We start from the raw sequence: 27,150 nt of genomic DNA, 5'->3' as shown, positions 1-27,150 counted from the left end.
ATTGTCCACCCTAGCTTTTTGAAAGCTTTTAGAATTCATTTTCCATTGTGTCCATATCAATTTGGGAAAGGCCAATGCCAAATGATTTACTTTTTAAAAATTTCTTTAGTGCTATTGATATGCTAAAAATCATGAAGAGTTTTGAGAGAGTGAATGAGGGAAAACAGTTTTCATTGACACAAGACCAGGAACTAGATAATGCAAATTCAAAGATATTTGACAAACATTATTTCTTATGCATCAAGTTATGACTAGGAATGCTCTACCTGTCAGACAAAAGTGCTGGAGAAACTCAGCGGGTGAGTTTCTCCAGCACTTTTGTCTACCTTAGATTTTCCAGCATCTGCAGTTCCTTCTTGAACATGCTCTACCTGTCAGAATGGTGGAAACAGATTCAAGGAAACTTGATAAGCATAAAGTGAAAAAATATGCAGAGTTATGGTGGTGAAACAAGGGTTTATGGAGTAGTTTCATTAGGAAGCCAGCAAAAGCACAATTAATTAAATGTCGTTATTTTTTACTTCATTATTATCAAATTACTAAACTAATATATGTTTGAAGCAATTTTTGATTAAACACTCCTAGATGAACCAATACTTAACCAAACTAATTTTTTCAATCAAAAATTACATCTTATATTGAGGCATGCTCACAAATAATATTAATATGCAATTCCAGCATAGAGAAACCTTGCGACCGAAGGACCCCTGGGATTTGGTAAATTTCACTAATATCGATAGCACTAAAGACATTTAAAAAAGAAAATGTGATATGTTGTTCAGCATCAGCTAATTAACAGTGAATGTGTTCTGTCCAACACATATCTTCCACAAGTGCAACTTTAGGGACACTGTTTTTCTCACTAATCTATCTTATATTCTGCATGCCTCAACATGACAACTTTCAGGATTAGAGAAGGAACAACATTTCTGCACTGCAGGAAATGTTACAATCAACAATATTCAATTTTCATTGATCCAGCAGTATACATATTACCTTGCAAGCAGATATTCCTCACCTAAGAAGTCACCTACTTATAGGCAGTCCTAGTTTGATACACCACAGAGAAAGAATGGCAAGATGGGAGTGGGGCTTAGGAACCATAGAATAGCTGGAGCAAAATATTTGCTCATTAAAAAAATAAATACTTTGAATTGGACTAGATACAGGCATTATTGGTTTTATTAACAGCTGAAGCCGCTAAAATAATTGGGTCCTTAAAAACAAATACCAGACACATTAAAATGAAGGTGATGCACACAGCCTTTGGCCTACTGGCACGCTGAAATGTATTGAGAAAGGAAGTAAGGGTATCTGCTGATTCCCTTAACATTCTATTAAAACAGTGCTAACATGGAGTAAAATAACAAACTACACTTTAGCTATTGTTTAGGTGGCTTAGTTATACTTCCAAAGAGGAAGCTGACCATTGATTTAAAAAAAAAAATTCTTGTAATGCACACATAAAATCATTATTTATTAACCAATATTAAATTGCATTTTCGTAGGTGCTGATAAGCTATGAAGTGGAATTGAGCCGTTCTATAGGGAGTTAGTATCGACCTGATGAGATGAATAGCCTCCTTCAGTAGCAAATCTAAGCTAACTGAAAAGTAGAAAAACATTTCAATACACAAATCCAAAACAAGATATTGCAGGATGCTGATTATCAAACATAAAAGAAACGCTGCAAATATTCATCAGATTATTTTATCTATTATTTCCAGTGTTTTCTTTTTATTTCAGTGTCAAAATAAATGATTCTCAATATGCCCGGCCCTAATAATCTTATTTTGAGTAAGCAGGACCCTGTGTTTGAACTTCATTTAGCAAGTTCTGCTGCTGCTTCTGAAAAGTTCAAATTAATTCTCTCACCCTTCTGGAATAAATGTTCACCAAGTTAACAATGCTAGCTGCAATTCACAAGACAGACAGCAGATAGAGTTATAACATTCTGCAAAACACCTTTCCTTTAAAAAGAGTACTTCCTTTAAAAATAAATTTATTGAGAGCAACAAGAGTGCAAAAGAAAGCATGGTTCATCTTTGGAAACTGCTCTGGTGAATGATCCCCAATCAGTGGATCCACGAGATGATTGGGTGCATTTATTGGAAATATAGCAGAATAAAATGGAATAAAAGGAATAAAGTCAAATTTTTATTCATCACATACACCCAAACGTGTAGTGAAATGAATTTGCCAGTAGCGATATACTTAAAAAGAAAACACAATACCCAGTAAGATTTAACACAAAAATCAACCACAGCATTCTTCACTATGGTGGAAGCCACAAAGTTTAGTAAGCCCTCTTCCTTGTTCACCCATGGTCGGGGCTATAAACCTCCGCAGTCGCCACTATGGACAGCCCGATTTATAGGGCCTCTCGTCGGGATGATTGAAACTCCGACGTTGGGATGGTCAAACACATTCCACGGCTTGTAAATCCCGAATCGGCGCTTTCTTACCGGAGACCGTGGCTTCAGGATGATGTAGGCCGCAGGCCGGCGGTCGGAGCTCTTCTCCAGGGATCCCCAGCGAGGGATCCCAGGCTCCGGATGGTAAGTCCACGCCACGCCCGCGGCTAGAAGCTCCACAGACCGCGGCGTCAGGATGTAACAGTCCGCGGGCCAGCGATCGGAGCACACCTCTCTGGCGACCCCCAGCAATGTCCATGCTGCGCCCTTCGCTGGGTATATCTGAATACACTACTTCCAACGAAGAATGGGGGCAAAGTGGAGCATTTGGTTCCAAGTGTTGTTGAAGGTTTGAACAACTGACCCTTTGAAGACAAGCATGATATGTTGAGGTAATTGTTCTAGAGGTTATGGTATCAAGCTCGGTGGCAAGAATAAGAGTTCGGTATTCGGCCTGCGCATGCCCATGTCAAAGGTCACTATGCAAAAAACATTGCTGGAAAGCAGTGGAGCTGTGTACAGATACACCTTCATTTCTTCCGGTTTTTCCAGCATTGATTTTTCTAGGTAAGAAAATATGGCTTTCAAACTATGAATTAGTTGTATTTATTGTTCCTTTGTTAAAAGCTAAGATTATTTTGTCGTTTTTATTGCTTTATGTTTTGGTGAGTGAGCGAGATCGTGCTTGTTCATGGTCAAGGTCGGGACCGGGTCTCCGATGCTACGGGCGCTGTTGAGTTGCTGCTGGGCCATCCCCGTACCCTCCCGGGTGCCCCGTCCCTGTCCGGGGTTGGCCAGAGGTGTCGGGCCGGGCTGGCAAGCCGGGCGGACCGGGGACCGTCGGGTGCGCCTCTCTCCTTGTCCAGTGGCTGTCAGTTGGCCCCCTCGGTGCCGGAGGGGACCGAGCGCCGATCATGGGCGGGGATGCACACGGTGTGCTGCAGTGGCTTGGCGGGTCAGGCGGAGTTGTACTGGGGTTGGCGCTTCTCCGCACTGTGGGCTTGGGGCCGCTGGTGTTGTTGGTCTGGGGTCGCCCCGGACATCTCCGGCCGCCACCCCCAGGTGGGGATGGGACACTCGGGGGGGGGGGGCGGTCCAGTGGCGGTTCGGCAGTGCTTGCGGTGCCAGGGACCCGGGTTCGATCCTGGCAGCGGATGAGGCACGGGTCTGTGTGCGGCTCTCCTGTCTCCCACTCGCATCTGCCCTTTGAGGGGGAAGAGATGAGGAGTTGACCATTTATGGAAGTCCCTCTGGAATCGATAATTTCATTGCTCATTCGTATTCATAGATGAGGCTGAAGAATTCCATTGCCTTGAATGTAGCAGAATAGTGAAATTCGACTCAGAAACTAGCATCGTTGAGTTCTTCTTCTTCTTGCGTATGGTGTGCACAGCCTAGAGTTGTAGGACAACTTGTTCTATTTGATCTTATTTGATTGTGCACACCGGGTTGATTGCATTTGTCGAAACAGGGCGGACAACGTGAAGGTTGCAATCTCCCACCCCTCGTTGTGTTCCAGTCTGGAATACATTAATTTTCTTATAATGTGAACACACGGCACCCCCGTTCCTCAGATTAAATATATTTTTATGCATAAATTATGAATAAAGATAAGAATTTATACAGTTTCTTCAGACAGCGCTTTGTTCGCCTTTTCTTTATGGTGAATGACCTTTGACAAATCCCATGATTCCTTGCGTTTTTCGGAATACCGAACTCGCTTATTAAGTTACATTTCTCACTGGAGGCAGAACAAGTCTAATGGAGATGAAAGGCCTTTTTCCGAATATAGTATATTATCCCAAAACGGAAGGAAAGAGTTGGGGGGGGGGGGAGAAAGCGGCTTCATGATCAAGCAGACTGGTTTTGAAAGAATCTTATAATAAAAGCTTTTATAAAGTTTGCACGGACAATTGCAAAGATCATGGCCATTACGGAGACTTGTTCCACCATTTTGTTGCTTCAGATGGGATAGAGAGCAGTAAAAGAGGTGGAGGAGTTGCTTAATTAACCAGGGAGAATGTCATGGTGATACTTAGAGAGGACATACTGGAAGATTCATCTATTATGGCAATATGGGTAGAGCTAAAAAATAAGGAGGGTCTCGACCCGAAACGTCACCCATTCCATCTCTCCTGAGATGCTGTCTGTCCCACTGAGTTACTCCAGCTTTTTGTGTCCATCTTCAAAAATAAGAACAGTGTGCTCACTCTAATAAAATTGTATTTATGGACCACCAGCGGGAGGTAGAGGAATAGATTTGTAGACTATGGAAGGATGCAAAAGCAACAGGATTGTCATAGTGGGTGACTTTAACTTCCCAAATATTGACTGAGACTTTAGGTGCAAAAGGCTTAGACAGGGCCACATTTGTTAGGTGTATCCAAGAGGTATCCAAGAGGGTTTCCTGAAGCAGTATTGTGGGTGGTCCAACACGAGGAGGGACAAACTGGTTTGTGTATTGGAAAATGAGCCTGGCCATGTGACTGGTGTTTCAGTGGAAGAGTATTTTGGAGCAGCAGTTACAACTGCAAATGTTTTAAGATATTTATGAATAAGGGGAAGTCTGGACATTGGGGGAATATGGGCAAGGCAGTTCACAAAATTGTTAGGCAGCAGCCCAGGCGAGTAAATTGCGAACAGTTATTATTGGGTATGTCCACATCTGACACATGGGATTCGTTTAAAAGCCCAGCTCAGGACTGGCATGTTCTAACAAGGAGGAAATAAATGGTTTGGTAAGGGAACGTTGGATGACCAGAGGTTTCAAATTTGGTCAAAAAGAGAGGAAAAAAAAGCATGTTTAGAAATTTGAAATCAAACAGGGCCTCTGTGGAATATAAAACAGGAAATAATTCAAGCAGGCAACTAGAAGGGCCAAAAGGAGCCATGAAATGTCATTGATGAGGCAGATTATAGAAAGTGAGGGTAACCAAGGTTATACAAAGGTGGCACAAGGACAAAGGAAGGAATTTACGTTTGGGGTCAGAGGACATGGGTAAGGTACTAAACAAACACTTTGCATCTCTAATCACCGAGGAGAAAGACATGTAGGACAGTGAGATCAGTGTGGGGGAAGTCTAATATGAAAGGGCAGTTTAAGATCAAGGTGAATAATTTTATTTTGGTCTCTTGAAGAGCATTAATGTGCATAAACCCCAGGGTTTTAGACAATAGACAATAGGTGCAGGAGTAGGCCATTCGGCCCTTCAATGTGATCATGGCTGATCATCCCCAATCAGTACCCCGTTCCTGCCTTCTCCCCATATCCCCTGACTACGCTATTTTTAAGAGCCCCATCTAGCTCTCTCTTGAAATAATCTTGAGAACCTGCCGCCACCGCCCTCTGAGGCAGAGAATTCCACTCACCACTCGCTGTGAGAAAAAGTGTTTCCTCGTCTCTGTTCTAAATGGCTTACTCCTTATTCTTAAACTGTGGCCCCTGGTTCTGGACTCCCCCAACATCGGGAACATGTTTCCTGCCTCTAGCGTGTCCAAACCCTTAACAATCATATATGTTTCAATGAGATACCCTCTCATGCTTCTAAACTCCAGAGTGTACAAACCCAGCTGCTCCATTCACTCAGCATATGACAGTCCCGCCATCCCGGGAATTAACCTTGTAAACCTACGCTGCACTCCCTCAATAGCACGAATATGGGATTTATCCGAGGTTATTGAGAGACAAGAAAGGAGATTGTACCTGCCTCAACTACCTCCTCTGGCAGCTTGTTCCATACCCACCACCCTGTGTGCGAAAAAAATGCCCCTCGTGTTCCTATTAAATCTTTCCCACTGCACCTTAAATCCATGTTATCTGGTTCTTGATTCCCATATTGTGTGTAAAAGACTCAATTTACCCCATCTAATTCCTCTCATGACCTAATACACCTCTAAGATCACCCCTCATCCTGTTCTTTAAGGAATAACATGATTCGGTTTTGAGCAGGTGATGAAAGTGACTGATGAGTGTAGGGTAGAGATGTTGGCTATAGGCATTTTATAAAAGTCCATGGCAGGCTGAACCAGAGGTAAAGGGATCCAAGATGATTTGATGATTTGAATTCAGAACTGGTTTACTCATGGAAGACAGGTGGTTGTGGCGTGTTTTCTGGCCGGGGGGCTGTGACCAGTGGAGACGACAAACAAAAGTGGAGTTGCGGACAGTGAGGAAGGTAACAGTGGGAGATAGATCAGTTACAGAAATTGATAGTGAAACGGCAGATGGTGTTCAATCTGAGCAAGTGTGAGATGTTGCACTTTGGGACATTAAATGGAAAAATAAAGTATATAGTTAAAGGCAAAACCCTTAACAGCATAGATGTGCAGAGGATCAGGAGGTCCAAGTCTATGGCTCCCTGAAAGTGCAAAACCCAGCATAAGGTATGCTTGCCTTCATTAGTCGGGGCATTGAGTACAAGATTCAGGAAGTTATGTTGCTGCTTTATAGGACATTGGTTAGACTGAATTTGGAGTACAGTTGTGGTTACTCCAATATGGGAAGGATGTGAAGGGTTTGGAGAGGGTGCCAAAGAAGTTTACCAGAATACTGCATAGGTTAGAGGTCATGACCTATAAGGAAACAAAGATGCATTCTTTCTCTGGAATGTTGGAGGTTGAGGGGAAACCTGATAGAAATGTATAAAGTTAGGAGAGGCGTAAATAGGGAAGATAGTCAGAAACTTTTTCACCAGGATGGAAATGTCAAAGATTAGAAGGCATAGTTTTAAAGTGAAAAGGGTAACATTTAAAGGAGATTTGTGGAGCATGTTGTTTTCTTTTTTTTTTTTACGTTTGCGATGACACAAAGCTGGGTGGCAGTGTGAACTGTGAAGAGGATGTTAGGAGGTTGCAGGGTGACCTGGACAGGCAGGGCCGGCCTTAGGAGGTGCGGGGCCCAATTGGGAAATTTTTTCGTATAAATATAAATAAATAATTATAAATGAGTCACGTGTCATGACAATTCGAGGGAGAGTTCCTTCCACAGCGTGTGGGGAGTCTAGCCAGGTATAAAGTTGCGGGAGCGTTGAGAAGGAGGGGGTCGGGTTCATGCCAGTAACACTCACTCACCGCTGCCGCGGCGTTCCGGGCGCAGAGCTACCGCATTGTGGCCGGGGAGGGAAGCAGCTCGTGTGGCTACGAGCGGCTTCCATCACCGGACAGCGGAACCGACTGCCATCTCAGCGCCTTCTGCCGGCCCGCTCACCTCTGGCAGTGCTCTCCGTCTGAACAGAGAGGGGACCAGCTCAAGAGCAAAGCGGAGTGGGTCAGCGGGTGATTGATAACATCACAGCGGGCGATGGAGCTTGATCCTGTGTCAGCGCGAACAAGGGATCAATTGAGGTTACTCGCCCTGACATATGGAGTAAGCTCCATCGCCCACTGACCCGCTCTTGAGCTGGATGATCCCCAGCCGACCCCCTCCATCTCAACCGTCCTGCCCTCCCCGCTACTTTACCCCTGGGCAGACTTCCCACACGCTCTGAAAGGAACTCCTCCCCCCCCCAGCAGCGCTGTCCTTTTACAGCCGCTTCCAACTTTACAGCCGTTTCCCATCAGCTGCTAGCAATGAGAGATAGACTTGGCTGTATCTCAGTACAGCAACATCGTTCTTGATGTTGCTGTACTGAGGGATAATGAAGCCTGTCTTTCTTTGCTAATAACCTAACCTCCGGCCTCCAAGATGCAGGTACATTTTCTAGCAATGTTAAAAATTTTGAGATTTAAAAAATCAAGTCTGCAATTTATCCCATCAGATAAAGCATAAAAAGAAGTTTAATTTGACACCTAATTCACTTTCATATCACATACATTCAATGTGATCATGGCTGATCATCCCCTATCAGTACCCCGTTCCTGCCTTCTCCCCATATCCCCTGACTCCGCTATTTTTAAGAGCCCTATCTAGCTCTCTCTTGAAAGCTTCCAGAGAACCTGCCTCCACCGGCAGAGCATTCCACAGACTCACCACTCTCTGAGAAAAAGTGTTTCCTCGTCTCCGTCGTAAATAGCTTACTCCTTATTCTTAAACTGTGGCCCCAGGTTCTGGACTCACCCAACATCGGGAACTCTAGCGTGTCCATGCCCTTAACAATCTTATATGTTTCAATGAGATCCCCTCTCATCGTTCTAAACTCCAGAGTGTACAAGCCCAGCTGCTCCATTCTCTCAGCATATGACTGTCCCGCCATCCCGGAATTAACCTTGTAAATCTACGCTGTATTCCCTCAATAGCAAGAATGCCCTTCCTCAAATTAGGGTACCAAAACTGCACATAATACTCCAGGTGCGGTCACACTAGAACTCTGTACAACTGCAGAAGGACCTCTTTGCTCCGATATTCGATTCCTCTTGTTATAAAGGCCAACATGCCATTTCTTAGCGCTAATGGCAGGTACTTGGGAAACGTGGTGACTCGTGAAGATTTTTCAACATGTTGAAAAATGTCCACGAGTAAAATATACTCAGGATGTAAAAATGTGATACTTTTTAACACGTAGTCATATCGTAGTAGCTCGTGAGTTTGCCGTAGTAGGACCTGGTGTCCTATATCACTATTATATGTTCATGATGGAAATAAGAATACTCTGTATATTCATTACCTTTGAATTGTAGTTTTATGTAATCCGCCCATAATTTCTGAGTTCCATTTCACAATATCTATCAGACATACAGAATGTTGCAAGGTAATATCTTGCCCAAACTCCGTTGTATCTTTCTATCTCAATAAATATCACAAGATATGCCATTGTTTCAGCCACATTATGACAAAATACAGAATGTGGGTTATTTGTTATCAGTCACCCCCATCCCAGAAACAACAGTACTTGAAGAAGAACATTTGTTTTACTATGAATCGATTAACAGCGAGCTACGAGGTGAGATTGAAACACCTGTCAGAGGGCTAAGAAACAATCCTGAGTTGACGGCGTATTGTTTTAGAAGAATTAGAATTAGAATTACCTTTGTTGTCATTCAGACCTTACGGTCTGAACGAAATTTCGTGCTTGCAGTCATACATACAATAATAAACAACAATAAACACAAATTAACATCCACCACAGTGAGTCCACCAAGCACCTCCTCACTGTGATGGAGGCAAAAATCTTAGGGCTGCAGTCTCTTCCCTCCTCTTCTACCTCTGCGCTGAGGCGATACCCCACCGGGCGATGGTACAAACAGTCCCGCGGCTCACCGAACCCCGCAAACGGGCCGGCTCAAACACCGTGGCCCGGGGTGGTCGAAGCTGCCGCCCTCCAGTCCAGCGGACGCAGCCGCTGGCCCGCGCTGAACCCCGGACTCAGGTCACCGCCGCCAGAACGCCGTCTCAACCGTTAAGTGAGCATTTTGCAGCGACCTCACCATATTCTGGTTAAATATTCTTTCCACGGAAATCTCCTATTTCACTTTGAAATTATATTCATTTATAACAGTTTGTAACATCAGTAACCACCTTAATGTTTGTGCGTTTAGTACCGGGTATGCTTGAAACTGTTTATTGTAATGTACCATATATTTTTTTTTAAACTACATCAACCAGGTGTGAAAATTACACTGAATCGAACGACGATTGAAAATGCGTGGGAATCGACTAATCGCGATCCTGCTGCGAAATTTTTAAGTCGAAAATTGTTTTTTATTTCAAAGTGGGAATTTGAAGATAGGGACAGAGATGCTACACAGAGATTTTAAACTCGGGAGAGCTCTTGGGTGAACTCGCACAGTGGGACAGGGCTTGAGGCAGCATCTATGGAGCGAAGGAAATAGCCAACGTTTCGGGCCGGGTCTGAAGAAGGGTTTCGACCCGAAATGTTGCATATTTCCTTCGCTCCAAAGAGGGACGGGGGGGGGGGGGGGGGGGGTGCAGGGAGTCAGATAGACTGCGCAATGACAGGGGGGGGATCCCAGTGTGAGAGTGAGTCAGCGTTCCCACATCCCTCTTCTCCACCAAGCAAGGCACACTCCTCTCTCCCCTCCGCCCTCTCCCCCCTTCCTACCCTCATCATCCCCCCCCTCTCCAAAGAAGGAGGGAGAAGGAGGTAGGGAGAGGGAGATCTAAAGGGTAACTGGTTTTGGTCTCCAGTCATCTCACAAAGGGCAGCCAACAGTGGTGAGGCAGAAGGGAGAACTCTCTCTCTCTCCCCCTTTCTCCCTCTCTCGCCCCCCCCTCTCTCTTCCTTCTCTCTCCCCCCCTTCCTCTCTCTTTCTCTCCCCCTTCCTCTCTTTTCTCTCCATCTCCCCCAGCCACGTTTATGTCTACAGTTCAGTCCACGAGTGTGTGTGTGAGAGCCGAGCAGTGTTTCTCATTCTGACTCTGCTCCGTGAGCTGCTCATATTGACAGTAATCGTGTCCAACTCTGAACTGAAAACGTGTGGTTTGCATCTGAAAGTCCCCCCTCTGTTTCTCCACGGCTCCCCCACACACACAGACAGAGACACACAAACACAGCCACAGAGACACACACACACAGCCACAGAGACATACACAGACACACACACACACATACAGACAGACACAGACAGAGTTAAATCCCACCCGTACCCCGGCCCAGACATTAACCCCGACACCAATGGTAACACAGACTCAAACCTCCAACCTGGTCTGCTGTTGTACCGGCAACGAACGAGTTAACACAACCCCCAGATCTGTTTATCCACAGATTGTCTCCCTCCCGCAATTATCCGGCCAGTTGTCTTTCGTTTCTGCTTCAGGTCTTTTAACTCTATCCCCCCCCCCCCCCCCCTACCAAGAGCGGGCCGACCCTTTCTCGCCCCCCCTCTCACGCACACACCGCCTGCCTGCCCGAGAATACTCACGGCTGAGTTCGCTGCGGTGCTGGGGCTTGCTGCCCTGTGGACTCCTACCTCCCCCCCCCCCCCCCCCCCGTCTCGGCCGCTCCTGCGGCAGCGAGTGACACAATTTAACGTATTTACTGAGGAATGGGTATCGATATGCATTGATGACCCATTGTTGAGTAGCAGTTAACACATCGTTTATTATTCACAGCGGTTGTTATCCATGTTCGTTTTGTAAACAAATCCGTATGGCAAATGTTTTTTTTTAAATCTTTATTTAACAAAGCGAATTTGTATTTCCATATGAAATACGGAAAATTAACGCGGGGCCCCCCTTGGGCGCGGGGCCCAATTTGGATAAAATCGGTCCAATAGGCCTAGGACCGGCCCTGTGGACAGGTTGCGTGAGTGGGCAGATGCAGTATAATATAAATAAATGTGAGGTTATCCACTTCGGCGGCAAAAACAAGGGGGCATAGTATTATCTCAATGGGGTTAGGTTAGGTAAGGGGGTGATGCATAGAGACCTGGGCGTCCTTATACACCGGTCACTGAAAGTTGGCTTACAGGTACAGCAGGCAGTGAAGAAAGCTAATGGAATGTTGGCCTTCATAACAAGAGGATTTCAGTACAGGAGTAAAGAGGTTCTTCTGCAGTTGTATAGGGCTCTGGTAAAACCACATCTGGAGTATTGTGTACAGTTTTGGTCTCCTAATTTGAGGAAGGACATCCTTGTGATTGAGGCAGTGCAGCACAGGTTCATGAGCTGATCCCTGGGATGGCGGGACTGTCATATGAGGAAAGATTGAAAAGACTTGTATTCACTGGAGTTTAGAAGGATGAGGGGGATTCTTATAGAAACATATAAAATTATAAAAGGACTGGACAAGCTAGTGCAGGAAAGATGTTCCCAATGTTGGGCGAGATCAGAACCAGGGGCCATAGTTTTAGAATAAAAGGGAGGACATTTAAGACTGAGGTGAGAAAAAACTTTTTCTCCCAGAGTTGTGAATTTGTGGAATTCCCTGCCACAGAGGCAGTGGAGGCCAAATCACTGGATGGATTTATGAGAGAGTTAGATAGAGCTCTAGGGGCTAGTGGAATCAAGGGTTATGGGGAGAAGGCAGGCACAGGATATTGATTGGGGACGATCAGCCATGATCACAATGAATGGTGGTGCTGGCTCGAAGGGCCGAATGGCCTCCTCCTGCACCTATTTTCTATGTTTCTAAACACAGATAATACGTTTATGTTGTTCAGCACGAGGTGCTACATTTGTACAGAGTACAAAACCTTTGTTAGCTATTGGGGTAGACGGACTAGAACAGATTTTCTTAACACATTCCTTTTGGAGAGTCACCACAGGGAGTGGCCTTTGCTATCTACAAAAGGAATGTGTTCGAAAGGGTAAAAAAAAATTTTTTGGATGAATGCCAACAAAATCTCAACACACACATACACACACGTCATAACCAAATGTCAGGAGTGTACATTTGTAAAAATTGGGTAACTGTGAAATCACAATTAAAGAATGTATGCTACGTATACCTTAGTCAGGTGGCTCTCCACCCGAATCAGGTATCGCTTTGCTGCTAACTATTTAACTCCCCTTCCCATGGGTATATGGAACGAGCTACCAGAGAAAGGAGTTGAGACAGTTACAATAACATTGTTTAGAAACACATTTGAACAGGTACATGGATAGGAAAGTTCAGTTTGTTTATTGTCACGTGTACTGAGGTAAAGTGAAAAGATGGACATGCTCCCAAGCCGGGTACATGGGACTAGCCTAAATGGGGCATTTGTCAGCAAAGACAGGTTGGGCCGAAGGGCCTGTTTCAATGCAGTATGATGCGGACTTCCTCCAGCAGTTTGTTCTTTGTTCAAGTTTCCAGCATTTGCAGTTTCCTGTATCTCCATTGTGGCCCAATACTTTGTTTATGAGCATCAAAGTTCAATTCTGGGTCTCACTATCATCCCTTCACGGTTTTTATTGGTGTATTCCCTTCAGATGATCTCCCGGTGGCTCAGCACTTCAACTCCCCCTCCCATTCCGAATCCGACCTTTCTGTCCTGGGCCTCCTCCATGGCCAGAGTGAGTCCCATCGCAAATTGGAGGAGCAGCACCTCATATTTTGCTTGGGTACTTACACCCCAGCGGTATGAACATTGACTTCTCCAATTTCAGGTAGTCCTTGCTTTCTCCCTCTTTCCTCTCCCGTTCCCAGCTCTCCCACAGCTCGTCTCCACTTCTTCCCGCGCCCCCACCCTCACATCAGTCTGAAGAAGGGTCTCGACCCGAAACGTCACCTATTCCTTCGCTCCATAGATGCTGTCTCACCCGCTGAGTTACTCCAACATTTTTGTCTATCTCTGATGTTATGATCAGTGGTTGTAGTCACTAAAAGCTGCATAAAATGTTGTTTGCTGCTTATTCTATAAGCAATCCACTCATGCCAATTCACATTTCAAAAAATATTTTCCTCTGGGAAGAGTGTTTGTTTTTACTAATATCTCCAGACATTATTGTGCAGGTGTACCACATAAATCAGGAATAAAAATGAAAGTAAAAATACAACAATAAGAAATCAAAAAACATAAAATTCCTGAAAGCATTGCAAGACTGGAGAAGGAGAAATTGACTTTGGGCATCAGTACTAATAGATGCGATGCTAACAGCTGTTACCAGCCCTCGCCTTTCAATATTCCATTCTGAGATCTGTAGTGTAGGTCCCAAGCAATTGGCTTAAAAATAAAACCAAAGATGTGGTCATTTCAATTTACTTTGCAAATTTAAGACAGATCACCTTTAGCAACCTTGCACAATAGTAACTTCGATACTGCAAGCTCGGTTTGAATGGATTGATTACACACCACTTTAAGTAGCTCAAGTTAAATTTAATGTACAACATATGTAAAGCAACTTACTCAATAGAAGTCCTCCCCACCAGAGCCATTCCTTTAAATAGGCATATCCTCCTTGACCTGTGAAGTTATCACAGAAGAATTAAAAAGATAGATTGTATTTGTGCCAGGTAACAAATATCAGCAATCTCCACCTTAACCATTGGTGCAAATGAATAGGAGTAAGGATTATTATCTTAACATATTGTCACAGGCAGAAAGTTATTCAACAACCCCCTCCCTAGAAAGTTCATAGCTTCAAACTTTAATACCCTACTTTTGTATTATTTGAAGTATTAATTGCCACTACAAAATGAGTCATGTAAAATGAATCAATTACATTTTTGATAATTAATTGAAGTCTACTTCCAGCAACTAGACTAATGAGAGCTGAGCAGGCAAAATTAGCAGTTCAGCGGAAGTTGGATCTCAGAAATTTACCAGTTAATCCAGTAACAGTAATGGTGAATTTAAGAATACACATGAACTTCAGCAAATTAGCATGGCAGCATTTTTCTTTTGAATTAATATAGAAAGCAGCTTTGTGCTGTGTATGTCCACACAAATAGTGAGAAAGTAGGCCGTCAGGTTGCTAACTTTTTTCTAATGTAGGCTATAGGTGGGTCATGGTAACCTTACAATCAACCCAACACATTCGCTCCTGGTACTATCAACCATAATCCTTTCTCATATCACTCAAAAGATTAAGTATACCATCATAGCCTGTACTTTGCATTCTATCGGGACATCATTGAATGTTTTCCACCTCCCTTTCTCGCATCAGCCCCAGTCCACCCCTCCTCCCCTAAAATCAATACATTGTTCCAAGGAACCTTTCTGGTCCCATTTCCCCATGCCTTTTCAATTTAAACAGAAACAATGCCTTGACTGACAATAATGTCCGAAACAAGGAGCTCTTATGACCTATCACCAAGGCTCCTGGGGTGGGAGATTGCAACCTTCACGTGGTCCACCCTGTTTCGACTAATGCAATCAACCCGACGTGAACAATCAAATAAGATCGAATAGAACAAGTTGTCCTCCAACTTTAGGCTGTGCACGCCATACGCAAGAAGAAGACCAAGACTCCTTGGTTTTTCACCAATCTTAACTCCCTATCCTTATTTGCATGTTGATCAATCCTCATCCTTGCCAATAGATTAACCTCCGATGACTTAGCTTTGATGACTTAGCTTTTTGAGATACCCTTGTCAAAAGTCTTCCGAACATTCAAATACATCTTCTGGTTCTCCACGATACACTTTATTAAGATTTGCTTATAAAGCCAAGGTATTTGCAGACACAATTTTTCCCCTTCAGAAAAAAACAGGCCTACTGCTTGATTAGAACCCAGTTTTCCAAATGTGTAACTATTAATTCCTCAATAATTGATCTGAACACGTTTCCAACAGATGTTGGGCTAATCAGCCCATAACTATCTACCCCTTGTCTCTCCCACTCTCCCCGTTTTGAAATGGGTGTCAAATGGGCAATTTTACAATACTCTGGCACTACAAGGGAACATCCTCTCCATATCCTCTGTCATGATCTCTCCGGATCTTATGTGTCAGTCAAGTCCCCTCTCACTCTTTTAAGCTCAGCAAATACAAGCCTAGCCTGCCCCTCCTTTCCACACATGGCAGTTCAGGTATCAATCTAGTAAACCTTCTATGAACTGCATTCAAAGTTCAGAGAGTCCTTCAACAGCACATTTATTTTCAAGTTTACGTGATGAAATTAAGGGCTTAATTATATTTTATAGTTTAAGATCAAAGTTTGCTTCACTATTGCAATAAATTCCAAAACAAGATCGCCAGGATAAATGGAGGAAGATGATTTGATTACCATACACTATTATACCCCACATTACAAAATGAACAGGTAGGACTGGTCAATAAAGATTGCAAGGAACTTTGCTTAAGCTCGAAAGAATTGCATACCTATCTATGAAAGGGAGGCTTTGAACTACAGTGCTACATTTCTTTATCCTTTGGTTATAAAGGAAAATTTCATGGTCTCTATTTGCAAGTTATCTCAAGATATTTGTCATGGAAATAAAGTTTGAATGTCATCCATACTTCCATTTATACACCATTTATATCAAGCTCATGTCCAAATTCCCTCAAACTTTATGGGTACATGGATTTTGGATAATCAATTTGTGCAGTCAGTGGTTCCAACAAATTACAAAGCCACTTCATCATTGAAACTTATAGTATGTTGATTTCAAAATGCCTAAAAAATATGTGAACATTTACCTGCTCTGGCAATTCCTTTTTCAGCCAATCGCAAGAGACCTTTCTTCTTGAGTATAAAACTGCTTCCAATGAAGAGGCTGGATGTAATTGCTAAGGCCAACCCTATATACAAGTTGTATTGCGTTTCGGGCCAAATTACTTTTCCAAGGGCTGTCCCATTGAATTCTTCATTTTGCTTTTGGCGGTGCATGTCTTTCATTTTGGTTACATTGATGATCTGACATAAAGCCTGTCGAGCAGAAGGGCAAGCTAAAGAAATGAAGGAACCTGTAAGGGAAAACATTTTCATTTTAATCAAGCTAAAGAAGAAACATCTTTTTGAACACATGAAGGTGCAACTTCAAGTTATACATAAGTACCCCACCTATGATTAGATGATGTCACTAAAGGGTTATAAAAAAGTAAATTGAGAAATGTATTTTAGCTAATTTGTATTTATTTTTAAAATAACCACATTTTACTCAAAATATTCAGTTTTGCAAATTTTTTAAATTACCAAAAATGTGAAAAAACCAACACAAGAAACGAGAGAATTAGGCATTTAGATTCATAAATCTGTTCCAATGCAGACAACCCCAACGATAGTGATTTGTGTAAAATAAATTCACCCTTATAGTTCACAAATCACGACCCAAAGATCTGAGATATGAAATAAAATTCACCCTTACAGAATTTGTGAAAAAAGTAAATAAATAATAATTTTTTTCCAAACACACTTCTCTAAGCTTGAATCGATGACACCGCGTTGCATTATCTAAAATTGTGATATGGACAGTTTTCACCTTTATTCACTAAGATTATGGTAAATCTGATCCAGCCCTCCTTCCACCTTCCTGCCTGTTCTCCATACCCCTTGTATCCCAATAGCTCAAAAACCTTTCCATTTCAGCCTTCATACAGCCTTTGGTGTAGCGACTGCTAGAGAAGAAATTCCTCTTTACCTCCATCTTATATGTACCTCACCCCCTCCCTTATTGACAAATCTCCATCCCATTAGGAAACTTCCCACTCAGCATCTATCTTATCAACACCACTCAGAATTTTATGTTTCAAAATGACCTCATTTTTAAAATGCTCTCCCTTTTCTTCCTAACGATTTGAAAGAGGTGAGGGAATGGGGAAAATGGCATAGAAGGGTAGCCGAGGCTGGAGGAACATCCATGACTGTGAATCCATGGTGATAATTTAACTAATGTACCATGAATCTGAGAGCAACTGTCACTTAATGAATACCCAATAGAAAGACAAATTGACACAGCTGCAGTCTATTCCATTAGGAGGCTCCCAGTTTACAACATACCAGTTTAGTCAGTCACCCTCAGAAAGGAACAAAACCAGTTAAAACTTACAAATAGCCATATAACCATATAACAATTACAGCACGGAAACAGGCCATCTCGGCCCTTCTTGAAATAGAGTCATAGAGTTTTACAACTTGTCACATCTACACTAGTCCCATCTGCCTGCATTTGGCCCATATCCCTCTAAACTTGTCCTATCCATGTACCGGTTTAAATGTTTCTTAAACATTGCGATAGTACCTTCCTCAACCACCTCCTCTCGCAGCTCATTCCATACACCCATCACCCTGTGTGTGAAAAAGTTATCCCTCTTGTTCTTATCTTTCCCCCCTCACCTTAAACCCGTGTTCTCTGGTTCATGATTCCCCTACTCTGGGCAAGAGACTCTGTGCGTCTACCCGATCTATTCCCCTCATGATTTTGTACACCTCTATAAGATCATGCCTCATCCTCCTGCGCTCCAAAGAATCGTTCCAGCTTGCTCAACCTCTTGCTATAGCTCAGGCCCTAAAGTCTTGGCAACTTCCTTGTAAATCTTCTCTGCGCCCTTTCCAGCTTGACAACATCTTTCCTATAACATAGTGCCCAAAAATGAACACAACACTCCAATTGCTGCTCCATCGATGTCTTATACAACTGCAACATGACCGCCCAACTTCTATACTCTGACAGATGAAGGACAATGAGCTAAAAACCTTTTTGACCACCCCATCTATCTGTGATGCCACTTCCAACTAACTATATTCCTGTACTCCTAGATCCCTCTGCTCTACAACACTCCCCAAATCCCTACTATTCACAGTGTAGGTTCTGCCCATGTTAGTGCACCCAAAATGCAACACCTCATTCCATCAACCATTCCCGAGCCCACCCGATCAAGATCCTGCTGCAATTTTTGACAACCATCTTCACTATCTACAATACCACCCACTTTTGACCAGACAATGTGCATGATGATGTTGAACAAAGAAAATATATTAACCCAAAACACTGGATGACTTTCAAATACTGCTAAAAGCATTTTAATTTCATTTATTTATTTTTAATAAACAGAGCCCTTGGCTACAGAATGTTATTGATGCGTTGGTAAGAAGGGCAGAGTAAGAGCAAATGGAAATTAATCATGATAAAAAAGATATGTGAGGTGATGGACCAACATCAGACACAAACAATGGATTGTAGGACCCAAGTAAGTGCTGAGAAACAAAGAATCTGAGTGTACAAGGATCCCTGAAGATTGTAGCAGGAGTACTAGAGGTGATACTCAAGACAGCAGACAGGATACTTGCTTTCATTATCCAGGGTCAAAGGGGTAATCATGCAACAATATAAAACATTTAGTGCATAGCCCTGATCACTCCACTACACAAAGGATATGATTGTAGTTGGCAGAAGGTAGTTGAGGCCAGTTCATTGGCTATATTTAAGAGGGAGTTAGATGTGGCCCTTGTGGCTAAAGGGATCAGGGGGTATGGAGAGAAGGCAGGTACAGGATACTGAGTTGGATGATCAGCCATGATCATATTGAATGGCGGTGCAGGCTCAAAGGGCCAAATGGCCTACTCCTGCACCTATTTTCTATGTTTCTATGATTGCACCATAAAGGAAGCAATGGAGAGTCACCTCAGATTCATCTATGAGGAAAGACTGGAGAGTGAGGTAGTGATTGAGTTATGAGGAAAGACTGGATAGGCTTGTTTGATTTCCTTGGAGCAAGAGGGGGTTGTGGGAGGGTGGGACCTGACATTTCTATATTATGAGACACAAGGTAGGGTAGATGGCAAGAAACTTTCCTCCAAAACAGAGGTGTCTGTCTATAACCAAAGGACTGATTTAAAGCAAGGAGTAGAGGTTTCAGAGGTGATTTGCAGAAATGGTGCTTCACCAACTGGATGCTTTTGATTTGGAATGCACTGCCTGAGTGCTTGCTGGTGGCAGATACTCCCATGACATTTTAGCCGTATTTAGCAAAGATCTTATGGTATTTAGGAGTATTCAGATGATCACTTGAAACACCAAAACATAGAAGGCATAATGGGATCCGACTCGGTGTGCGTCAGATCAAGTCCAAACTATATTAAGCCAACACAAAAATAATTTCAGAGTGAGAATAAATCATTTTAGGTCAAGAATTTGGATCACAGAACAGTCAAATAAAAAGTTCTACCCAATTGGTTTCCTCAGTGTAAATGTAAAGAACCTTTGCTAAGATGAGCCCATTTGCTTCTGCAATGAAGTTAAAACAATTGGATATTTACATCAGATTTTATATTTGATTTGTATTGCTTGATATTTTTGTAAATTTGATCAGGCTGTAAACTTCTGAACTGGAACATAACAGGAATAAAGCATCCAAATTGTGACTAATGTGTAGCTAATCATCAATGTGTAGAGAAAGCTAGGTGCTTTCATCCAATATGATCAAATAGGAACAATAATTATTAAGAACACAAATGCCCTTTCCAGTAGTAAGATGGACTGCAAGAGTAAAGCAGTCTTGCTGCAGCTAACCAGGCTTAAGGGCATGTCCTTGGCCCGCAAATTACGCGACCTCGTGGTCATGTTGAGGCGCACAGGCATCATAAGTCTGTGCGGGGCCGGTCCCACTGAGAAGCGCGAAGGGGTATGTAGTTGTGCGCGACATCGCGCGGGGCTCCGAAATTTTTGTAACAAACAAAATCTTCGCGCACCAACGGCCTGTCCCGGAACTGACGGCCAAAGTGGGACAGGCCCAAGATCCTGGCGCGACGCAACGTCTCACCTCCAACAGCAGCAGAAACAGGCAAACGATCGTCGAACTCGGCCTGTGGCTCACGGCCGTTGCGGTCCGGATCCGCCCCCACTTCTACTCCCAGAGTGGGGCGTAGACGTTGAAAATAGACACAAAATGCTTGAGTAACTCACCGTGACCGGCAGCATCTCTGGAGAGAAGCAATGGGTGACATTTCGGGTCGAGACCCTTCTTTCAGACTGAAGAAGAGTCTTGCCACGAAACGTCACCCATTGCTTCTCTCCAGAGTTGCTGCCGGTCCCGCTGAGTTACTCCTGCATTTTGCGTCCATCTTCAAATGACGTCACACGCTCCAGACGGCTGTGCGTACGCATGAAATCACACGCGACCTTCGCAGGACCGTCACGGCTCGCATAATTTACGTGCCAAGGACATGTAAGTGGGGCAGGCCCTTTAGGCTCAACCACACATGAAGCATTGCACAGTTTTGTTTGCTTTATTAAAACATAAAATATATATTTTTTGCTTAGATGCACTGCAGTGAACATTCACCTGGATGAGAAGTTCACCTATGAGGAACGACTGGGCAAAATCGGTTATTGATCTCTGGAGTTTAGAAGAAAGAGATGGAATTCAGAGGGGCCTTGAAGTAGATACTATTGGGAGGTATTATGAAGGAGCAAGTGTGGGGGAATAAGTGTTTAACCATTTAAAATTGAGATAAGGACGTACTTCTCAAAAACATTTTGCACTCTCAGGGCCTCAGTAGGCTTTGGACTGAAAATGAAATCAAGCAGCAAAATCGAGGTCAAAGATGTGATTATTCGAGAGCCATGCAGTTATACCACAAATCAAATTTGCTGCCGGATTTCCAAGATGATAATTAATGAATAGGAAGGTAGAATGAATGTGTAAACAGAATTCTGCCAAGATCATGGATCTCTTTTTTGGTCTCAGATTAGTAAATTCGGCATAAAATATGTATCAATATTGTTTGTAAAAGCTAATGTTAAATCCTGCTTTTCCTTAATTTATACAAACAATTTTTTGTTTCATGAGTGTTCTCTGAACAGGAATCTTGAATTGAATTTTCCAATGGCTCTAAACATTCTGCCTTTAAACTTAACCCAACATATAATTATAACTACTTGGATAAAATTATAACTACTGGGATAAAATTGACTTCATAATGAATATTTGCTTGGAGAAAACTTATTTATTTTGCAGTAAAACATTAAATTCTACAAGTATAATATTGATATCTAGTATATGTTCCACTCTTGGAAAGTATGCCAACTGGACTCGAAATATTGTACCCAATTTGTCACCATTGCAGGTCAAATATACCAGAACAATAAAATCTCATGAGACGTCACCCATTCCTTCTATCCAGAGATTCTGCCTGTCTCTGAGTTACTCCAGCATTTTGTGTCTATCTTCCGTTTAAACCAGCATCTGCAGTTCCCTCCTACAAAATCTCATGATTTGATCACACAAATGACATCCAATTAACCTACAGTTTAAAATATTGCTAGAATTTAAGAAAACTAGACTGCACATGTCACCTGTATCCACCTATCACTTGGCAGGCTTTATCCTGCCCCCACCTCTCTTCCAGCATTTTTCCCCCACCTCAATCAGTCTGAAGAAGGGCCCCAACCTGAAACGTCACATATTCATGTTCTCAGAGATGCTCTTGGCACACAGAGTTACACCAGCACTTTGTGTCTTTTTTTGTAAGCCAGCATCTGCTGTCGATTGTTTCTGAAAAAAACACCTGCTTTGAACTATGGTCACGGAACAAAAGGCCACAGAGCTGAAATATTTTGTTTTCTCTGTAAACAGCAGTACAACTAGTTAAGGTTGAATAATGTAAATTGTGATGCCATGTCAATGTCCCCCAACAAATTTACTTTCGGGGTTAAGTGACATTTCATAACCAACGGAGTTTTGATTTTTGGCAGACTCGATTTTCTGGTTATAAACCCTATTAACGCCATTCCTTACATGGCGACAGCAGTAAGTTTCATATTATAACAATTTCCCAAGTGATAACCAATTTCATAAATGATAACTTGATGAATGCCAGAATTTGATGCCAAGAGCAGTGAAATTTACAAAACGACCTATATAATCCATCCCCCGGTACCGCCTAACCTCATCGCTGCACCCGGCCCATCCAACATCGCTGTCGGACCGGACCCATTCAACATCGCCGTCACACTGGACACGCCGAATATCGGCGTCGCACCCGTCCCATCCAACATCGCCGCTGGACCAGGGCTCTCTGTAGACATGGCCGTCGCACCGCGCCCTACTCACCTCATTGCCTCACCGCGCTGCCCCACCGACTATCCACCCACCAGGTCCTCCCACGCATCGCCCGCCGACCCGGACTCTACTGCCCGCAGACTCCTACCATCGATTCCACCGAAGCTCGCCACTCCACCGCCCTCCAGCAGCTCGCAGCCGTCGCCTTACCTGCAGCCTAGACTCAGCACTGGGCCTGAAGCCTCCACGCTGCTAACTTCCACTCCCCTGGGTTTTACTGCATTGGGTCATAGTGCTAGTCTCCCCAACCCAGGTAACCTCAGTGGCTGTTCCACTGTGTCTTCCCCATCCCCCTCTAACTATGTGACCCCTGCTCTTCCCCACCCACACTACAGTCTTCATGCCCCCCTCCTCCCTGGCCACCCACCACCAGACATCCCCTCGGCCTCAGTCCACTTACCTGCCTTCCTCCGCCCCAACCCCCATCCCTGCAGGGTGTTCACCATCCCCCCGACCTCCCCCTCTCCGACACCGAACTGTCGGTCCTCAGCAGAGGTCTAACCTTTGTCCCCATCCGTCCCCACCTCAATGAGTTCCGCGCCCACCACGACTTGGAGCTCTTCTGCCATCACCTCCGCCTCACAGCGTTATTCCATGGGAAGGAGTCCTCGCCCCCCATTGATGATCCCTTTTCCCGTCTCCAACGAACCCCCTCCTCGTGGACACCCTCTCATGGCCTTCCGGCTTTAGACCCTTTTATCCAAAACTGCCGTTGCGACATCAACCACCTCCACTCCCCTGTCTCACTCCAATCTCTCGCCCCCTGAACGTACAGCCATCGACTCACTTCGCAACAACCCAGACTGGGTTATCAAACCCGCCAACAAGGGAGGTGCCATGGTAGTCTGGCGCGTCGATCTCTACAAAGCCGAGGCCACGCGCCAACTCTCGGACACCTCCTCCTACTTACCCATGGACCATGACCCCACTGACGAGCACCAGGCCACCATCTCCACCACCATCACCGACTTCATCAACTCCGGCTCCCTGCCCGACCGAGCCTCCAACCTCATCATTCCCCAGCCCCGCACGGCCCGATTTTACCTTCTCCTCAAAATGCACAAACCTGACTATCCTGGTAGACCCATTGTCTCTGCCTATTCGTGCCCTACCGAACTTATTTCCACATACCATGACTCCATCCTATCCCCCTTGGTTAAATCCCTCCCTACGTTCAAGACACCTCAGACACTCTCCGTTGTCTCCGGGTATTCCATTCTCTAGGCCCTCACCCCCTCATCTTCACCATGGACGTCCAGTCACTCTACACCTCCATCCCCCACCAGGATGGTCTCAAAGCCCTCCGGTTCTTCCTCGACCGGAGAATCAACCTATACCCGTCCACTGATACTCACCTCCACCTAGCGGAGTTGGTCCTTACCATCAATAACTTCTCGTTTGACTCCTCCCATTTCCTCCAAATACAAGGCGTAACTATGGGCACGTGCATGGGCCCCAGCTATGCCTGCCTCTTTGTAAGGTACATCGAGCAATCCTTGTTCTAGACATACCCGGGGCCTATCCCCGACCTCTACCTCCGCTACATCATCTCTCACTCTCACCATCGACGGCACCACTGTCTCCCCATCTCCGCAACCTTGGCGTGATCTTTGATTCCACCCTCTCCCTTGAGCCTCACATCTGCCATGTCATTAAAACCTCCTTCTTTCACCTCCGCAACATCGCCAAAATCAGACCCTCTCTCACACCTCCCGCTGCTGAAAGACTCATCCATGCCTTCATCTCCTCCCGACTGGACTACTGCAACTCACTTCTCCTTGGCATCAGCTCCACCTACATCAACCGACTCCAACTGGTCCAGAACGCAGCCACCCGACTCATCACCCACACCAAATCCTGGCATCACATCACTCCAGTCCTCAAACAACTTCACTGGCTTCCCATCTCCCACCGGATCACCTACAAAATCCTGGTCCTCACCTACAAAGCCCTCCACCATCTGGCCCCCCCATATCTCACTGACCTCCTCTCCCCCTACCAACCCTCACGGTCCTTCAGATCCACATCAGCCGGTCTCCTCTCCATCCACAAATCTAACCTCCGCAGTTTTGGGGACAGAGCCTTCTCCAGGGCAGCTCCCAGGCTCTGGAACTCCCTCCCCCAACTGATCCGCAATTCCGTGTCCCTCACCATCTTCCAGTCCCGCCTCAAGACCCATCTCTTCACCTCTGCCTATCCTTAGCCCCACGTCCCCCTCCCTTTTCATCTGTGCTTGAATTGCCTCATATTGTGTTTTGAATTGAATTCTGTCTTTAATTTGTGTACTAGTCATGTCTCTACTATTTATTTCATTCCACATACATGTTTTCCCTCTACTTGCTACATTTTTGTAAGGTGTCCTTGAGACTCTTGAAAGGCGCCCATAAATAAAATGTATTATTATTATTATTATTACATCAACGGTTGCTTTGGTGCTACCTCCTGCACCCACACACAACTGACTTCATCCGCTTCACCACTAACTTCCATCCGGCACTCAAATACACCTGGACCATTTCCGACACTTCCCTACCTTTTCTTGACCTCACTATCTCCATCGCAGGTGATAGACTTCTGACCAACATCCACTATAAACCCACTGACTCCCATGGCTATCTAGACTACTCTTCTTCCCACCCTAATAATAATAATAATAAATTTTATTTAATGGGCGCCTTTCATACATCTCAAGGACACCTTACATAGTAATCGGAATAAAAACATATAATCGGAATAAAACAAGTAATTAAAGACATCACAGTGACACAAATTAAAAACAGAATTCAATCCAAAAACAGAAAATCAAAAACACAGTGTGAAAAGAGAGCAGCGGCAGCCAAAGCGCGCCAGCGTCCACTCTCTCTTCACGGCAGCCATCTTGGACACAGACCTACAATTAGACAAAAAACCCTGCTTCCTGTAAGGACGCCATCCCCATCTCCCAATTCCTCCGTCTACGCCGCATCTGCTCCCAGGATGAGGTGTTCCACATCAGGGCATTGGAAATGTCCTTATTCTTCAGGGAACGGGGGTTCCCCTCCCCTACTATAGATGAGGCTCTCACAAGGGTCTCTTCCATACCCCGTAACACTGCTCTCTCTTCCCATCCCCCCAGTAGCCTTTGCTGTCTCCTCCCCTTCTCAGCTCTCCTTCCTCTTCCTTTCTTCTCCCCATCCCCCCCCCCCCCCCCCTCCCACTCCCACCCTACAAGGTCTGAAGAAGGGTTTTGACCCGAAACGTTGCCCATTTCCTTCGCTCCATAGATGCTGCTGCACCCGCTGAGTTTCTCCAGCACTTTTGTCTACCTATATAAAATGGGTCAGCTCAGTACTGGACTACTATGGGCAACTTTGAGCTCCACAAACAGAGGATGACGTTTACACAGCGTTTCGATTGCCTTCACATTGTTGTAGGTTGACAAGGAAGTACAAGTACGTAATCACATGAAATATATGTTGGAAACCTGTTGTGAAGTTCAAATCGTGCAATATTAAATGCCCCGTGTAATATTTGTGCGATGGGTGGAAATAAAACAGTTTTCAACAGCAAATATAAAGCACTTAAAATAGGACTGGCAGGCCAATAGACAATAGGTGCAGGAACAGGCCATTCGGCCCTTCGAGCCAGCACCGCCATTCAATGTGATCATGGCCGGCACAGCTAAAAGACATTTACATTACCTTCAACACACGCTGGATCCATTAAAAGATGTCTCTGTATATCTGGAAGCGGTGTTTCCCCGAAGCTAAATAAGCAGGTCTTTTTTGGCTAATATCTTGGGCGCGCTGAAAGTTGCTCACCAAAATCTTTGTCCAGCTCACAATTTGAAACTCCTTATACTTTTAACTCTGTCGCTATCCTCCCCCATTCGGCTGGATACCTACTGCATCGCGGGGCTGCGGACACTCCCGCCAGGCGTCCCTCCCACGTGTTGCTCGCCAGACCCCAGGTGTCAATGAGGAGGCAACCTGGCGCACAGACAGTCCGGTCCGCCCCGTCCCGTCCCGTCCCGTCCCGTCCCGCCCTTGTTTCACAGCAGGTACAGGGGACTCGTTGTCCCCAAGCGGTTGCGTGATGTCATTAGTGACGATTTTAGGTAGAATAGTTTTCTTTCGACCTGCTAACGCATTGCACTGGCGTTATGTTTCGAGTTTACTTTAGAGATACAGTGTGGAAGCAGGCTCTTCGGTCCCCGCCAACCACTGATCACCCATTCATTCACATGTTAACCCATTCCTTACACAGAAGGGGGAATTTTACATAGACCAATTAACTCACATACCCGCACATTTTTGGGATGTGGCAGGAAACCCACGTTAAACTTCTCTTCTGACCCTCTCTCACTGTTCCCCCTTTGTGGTTCATGCTCTCCTCCTGCAGTAGCTCTGTGATTCCTCCTGTTCCCCTCTGTTTTT

The 27,150-nt window shown here is 44.5% G+C and overlaps 1 protein-coding gene across 2 annotated transcripts in view; it reads right to left on the bottom strand.

Annotated features, from left to right (window-relative positions):
* nipal1 (NIPA like domain containing 1) overlaps positions 1-26,702 on the bottom strand; it is a 35,698-nt gene extending 8,996 nt beyond the window's left edge. For both annotated transcript variants that reach the window (XR_004413259.1, XM_033028191.1), the window contains exons 1-3: positions 26,416-26,702; positions 16,373-16,639; positions 14,139-14,195 (exon numbers count right to left, since the gene is read on the bottom strand). Coding sequence is in view for 1 of the 2 variants with exons in the window: in XM_033028191.1 (XP_032884082.1) it covers positions 14,139-14,195; positions 16,373-16,639; positions 26,416-26,437 (346 nt within the window). In the remaining variant the exon portion in view is untranslated. The remainder of the gene's footprint in view (positions 1-14,138; positions 14,196-16,372; positions 16,640-26,415) is intronic.
* Between the last annotated feature and the right edge of the window lie 448 nt (positions 26,703-27,150).

The sequence above is a fragment of the Amblyraja radiata genome, chromosome 1 (assembly GCF_010909765.2).
Source record: "Amblyraja radiata isolate CabotCenter1 chromosome 1, sAmbRad1.1.pri, whole genome shotgun sequence".
Taxonomy (NCBI): Eukaryota; Metazoa; Chordata; class Chondrichthyes; order Rajiformes; family Rajidae; genus Amblyraja; species Amblyraja radiata.
Note: the sequence above shows the minus strand (reverse complement) of the source record. Positions and strands in the feature narration are given on the sequence as shown.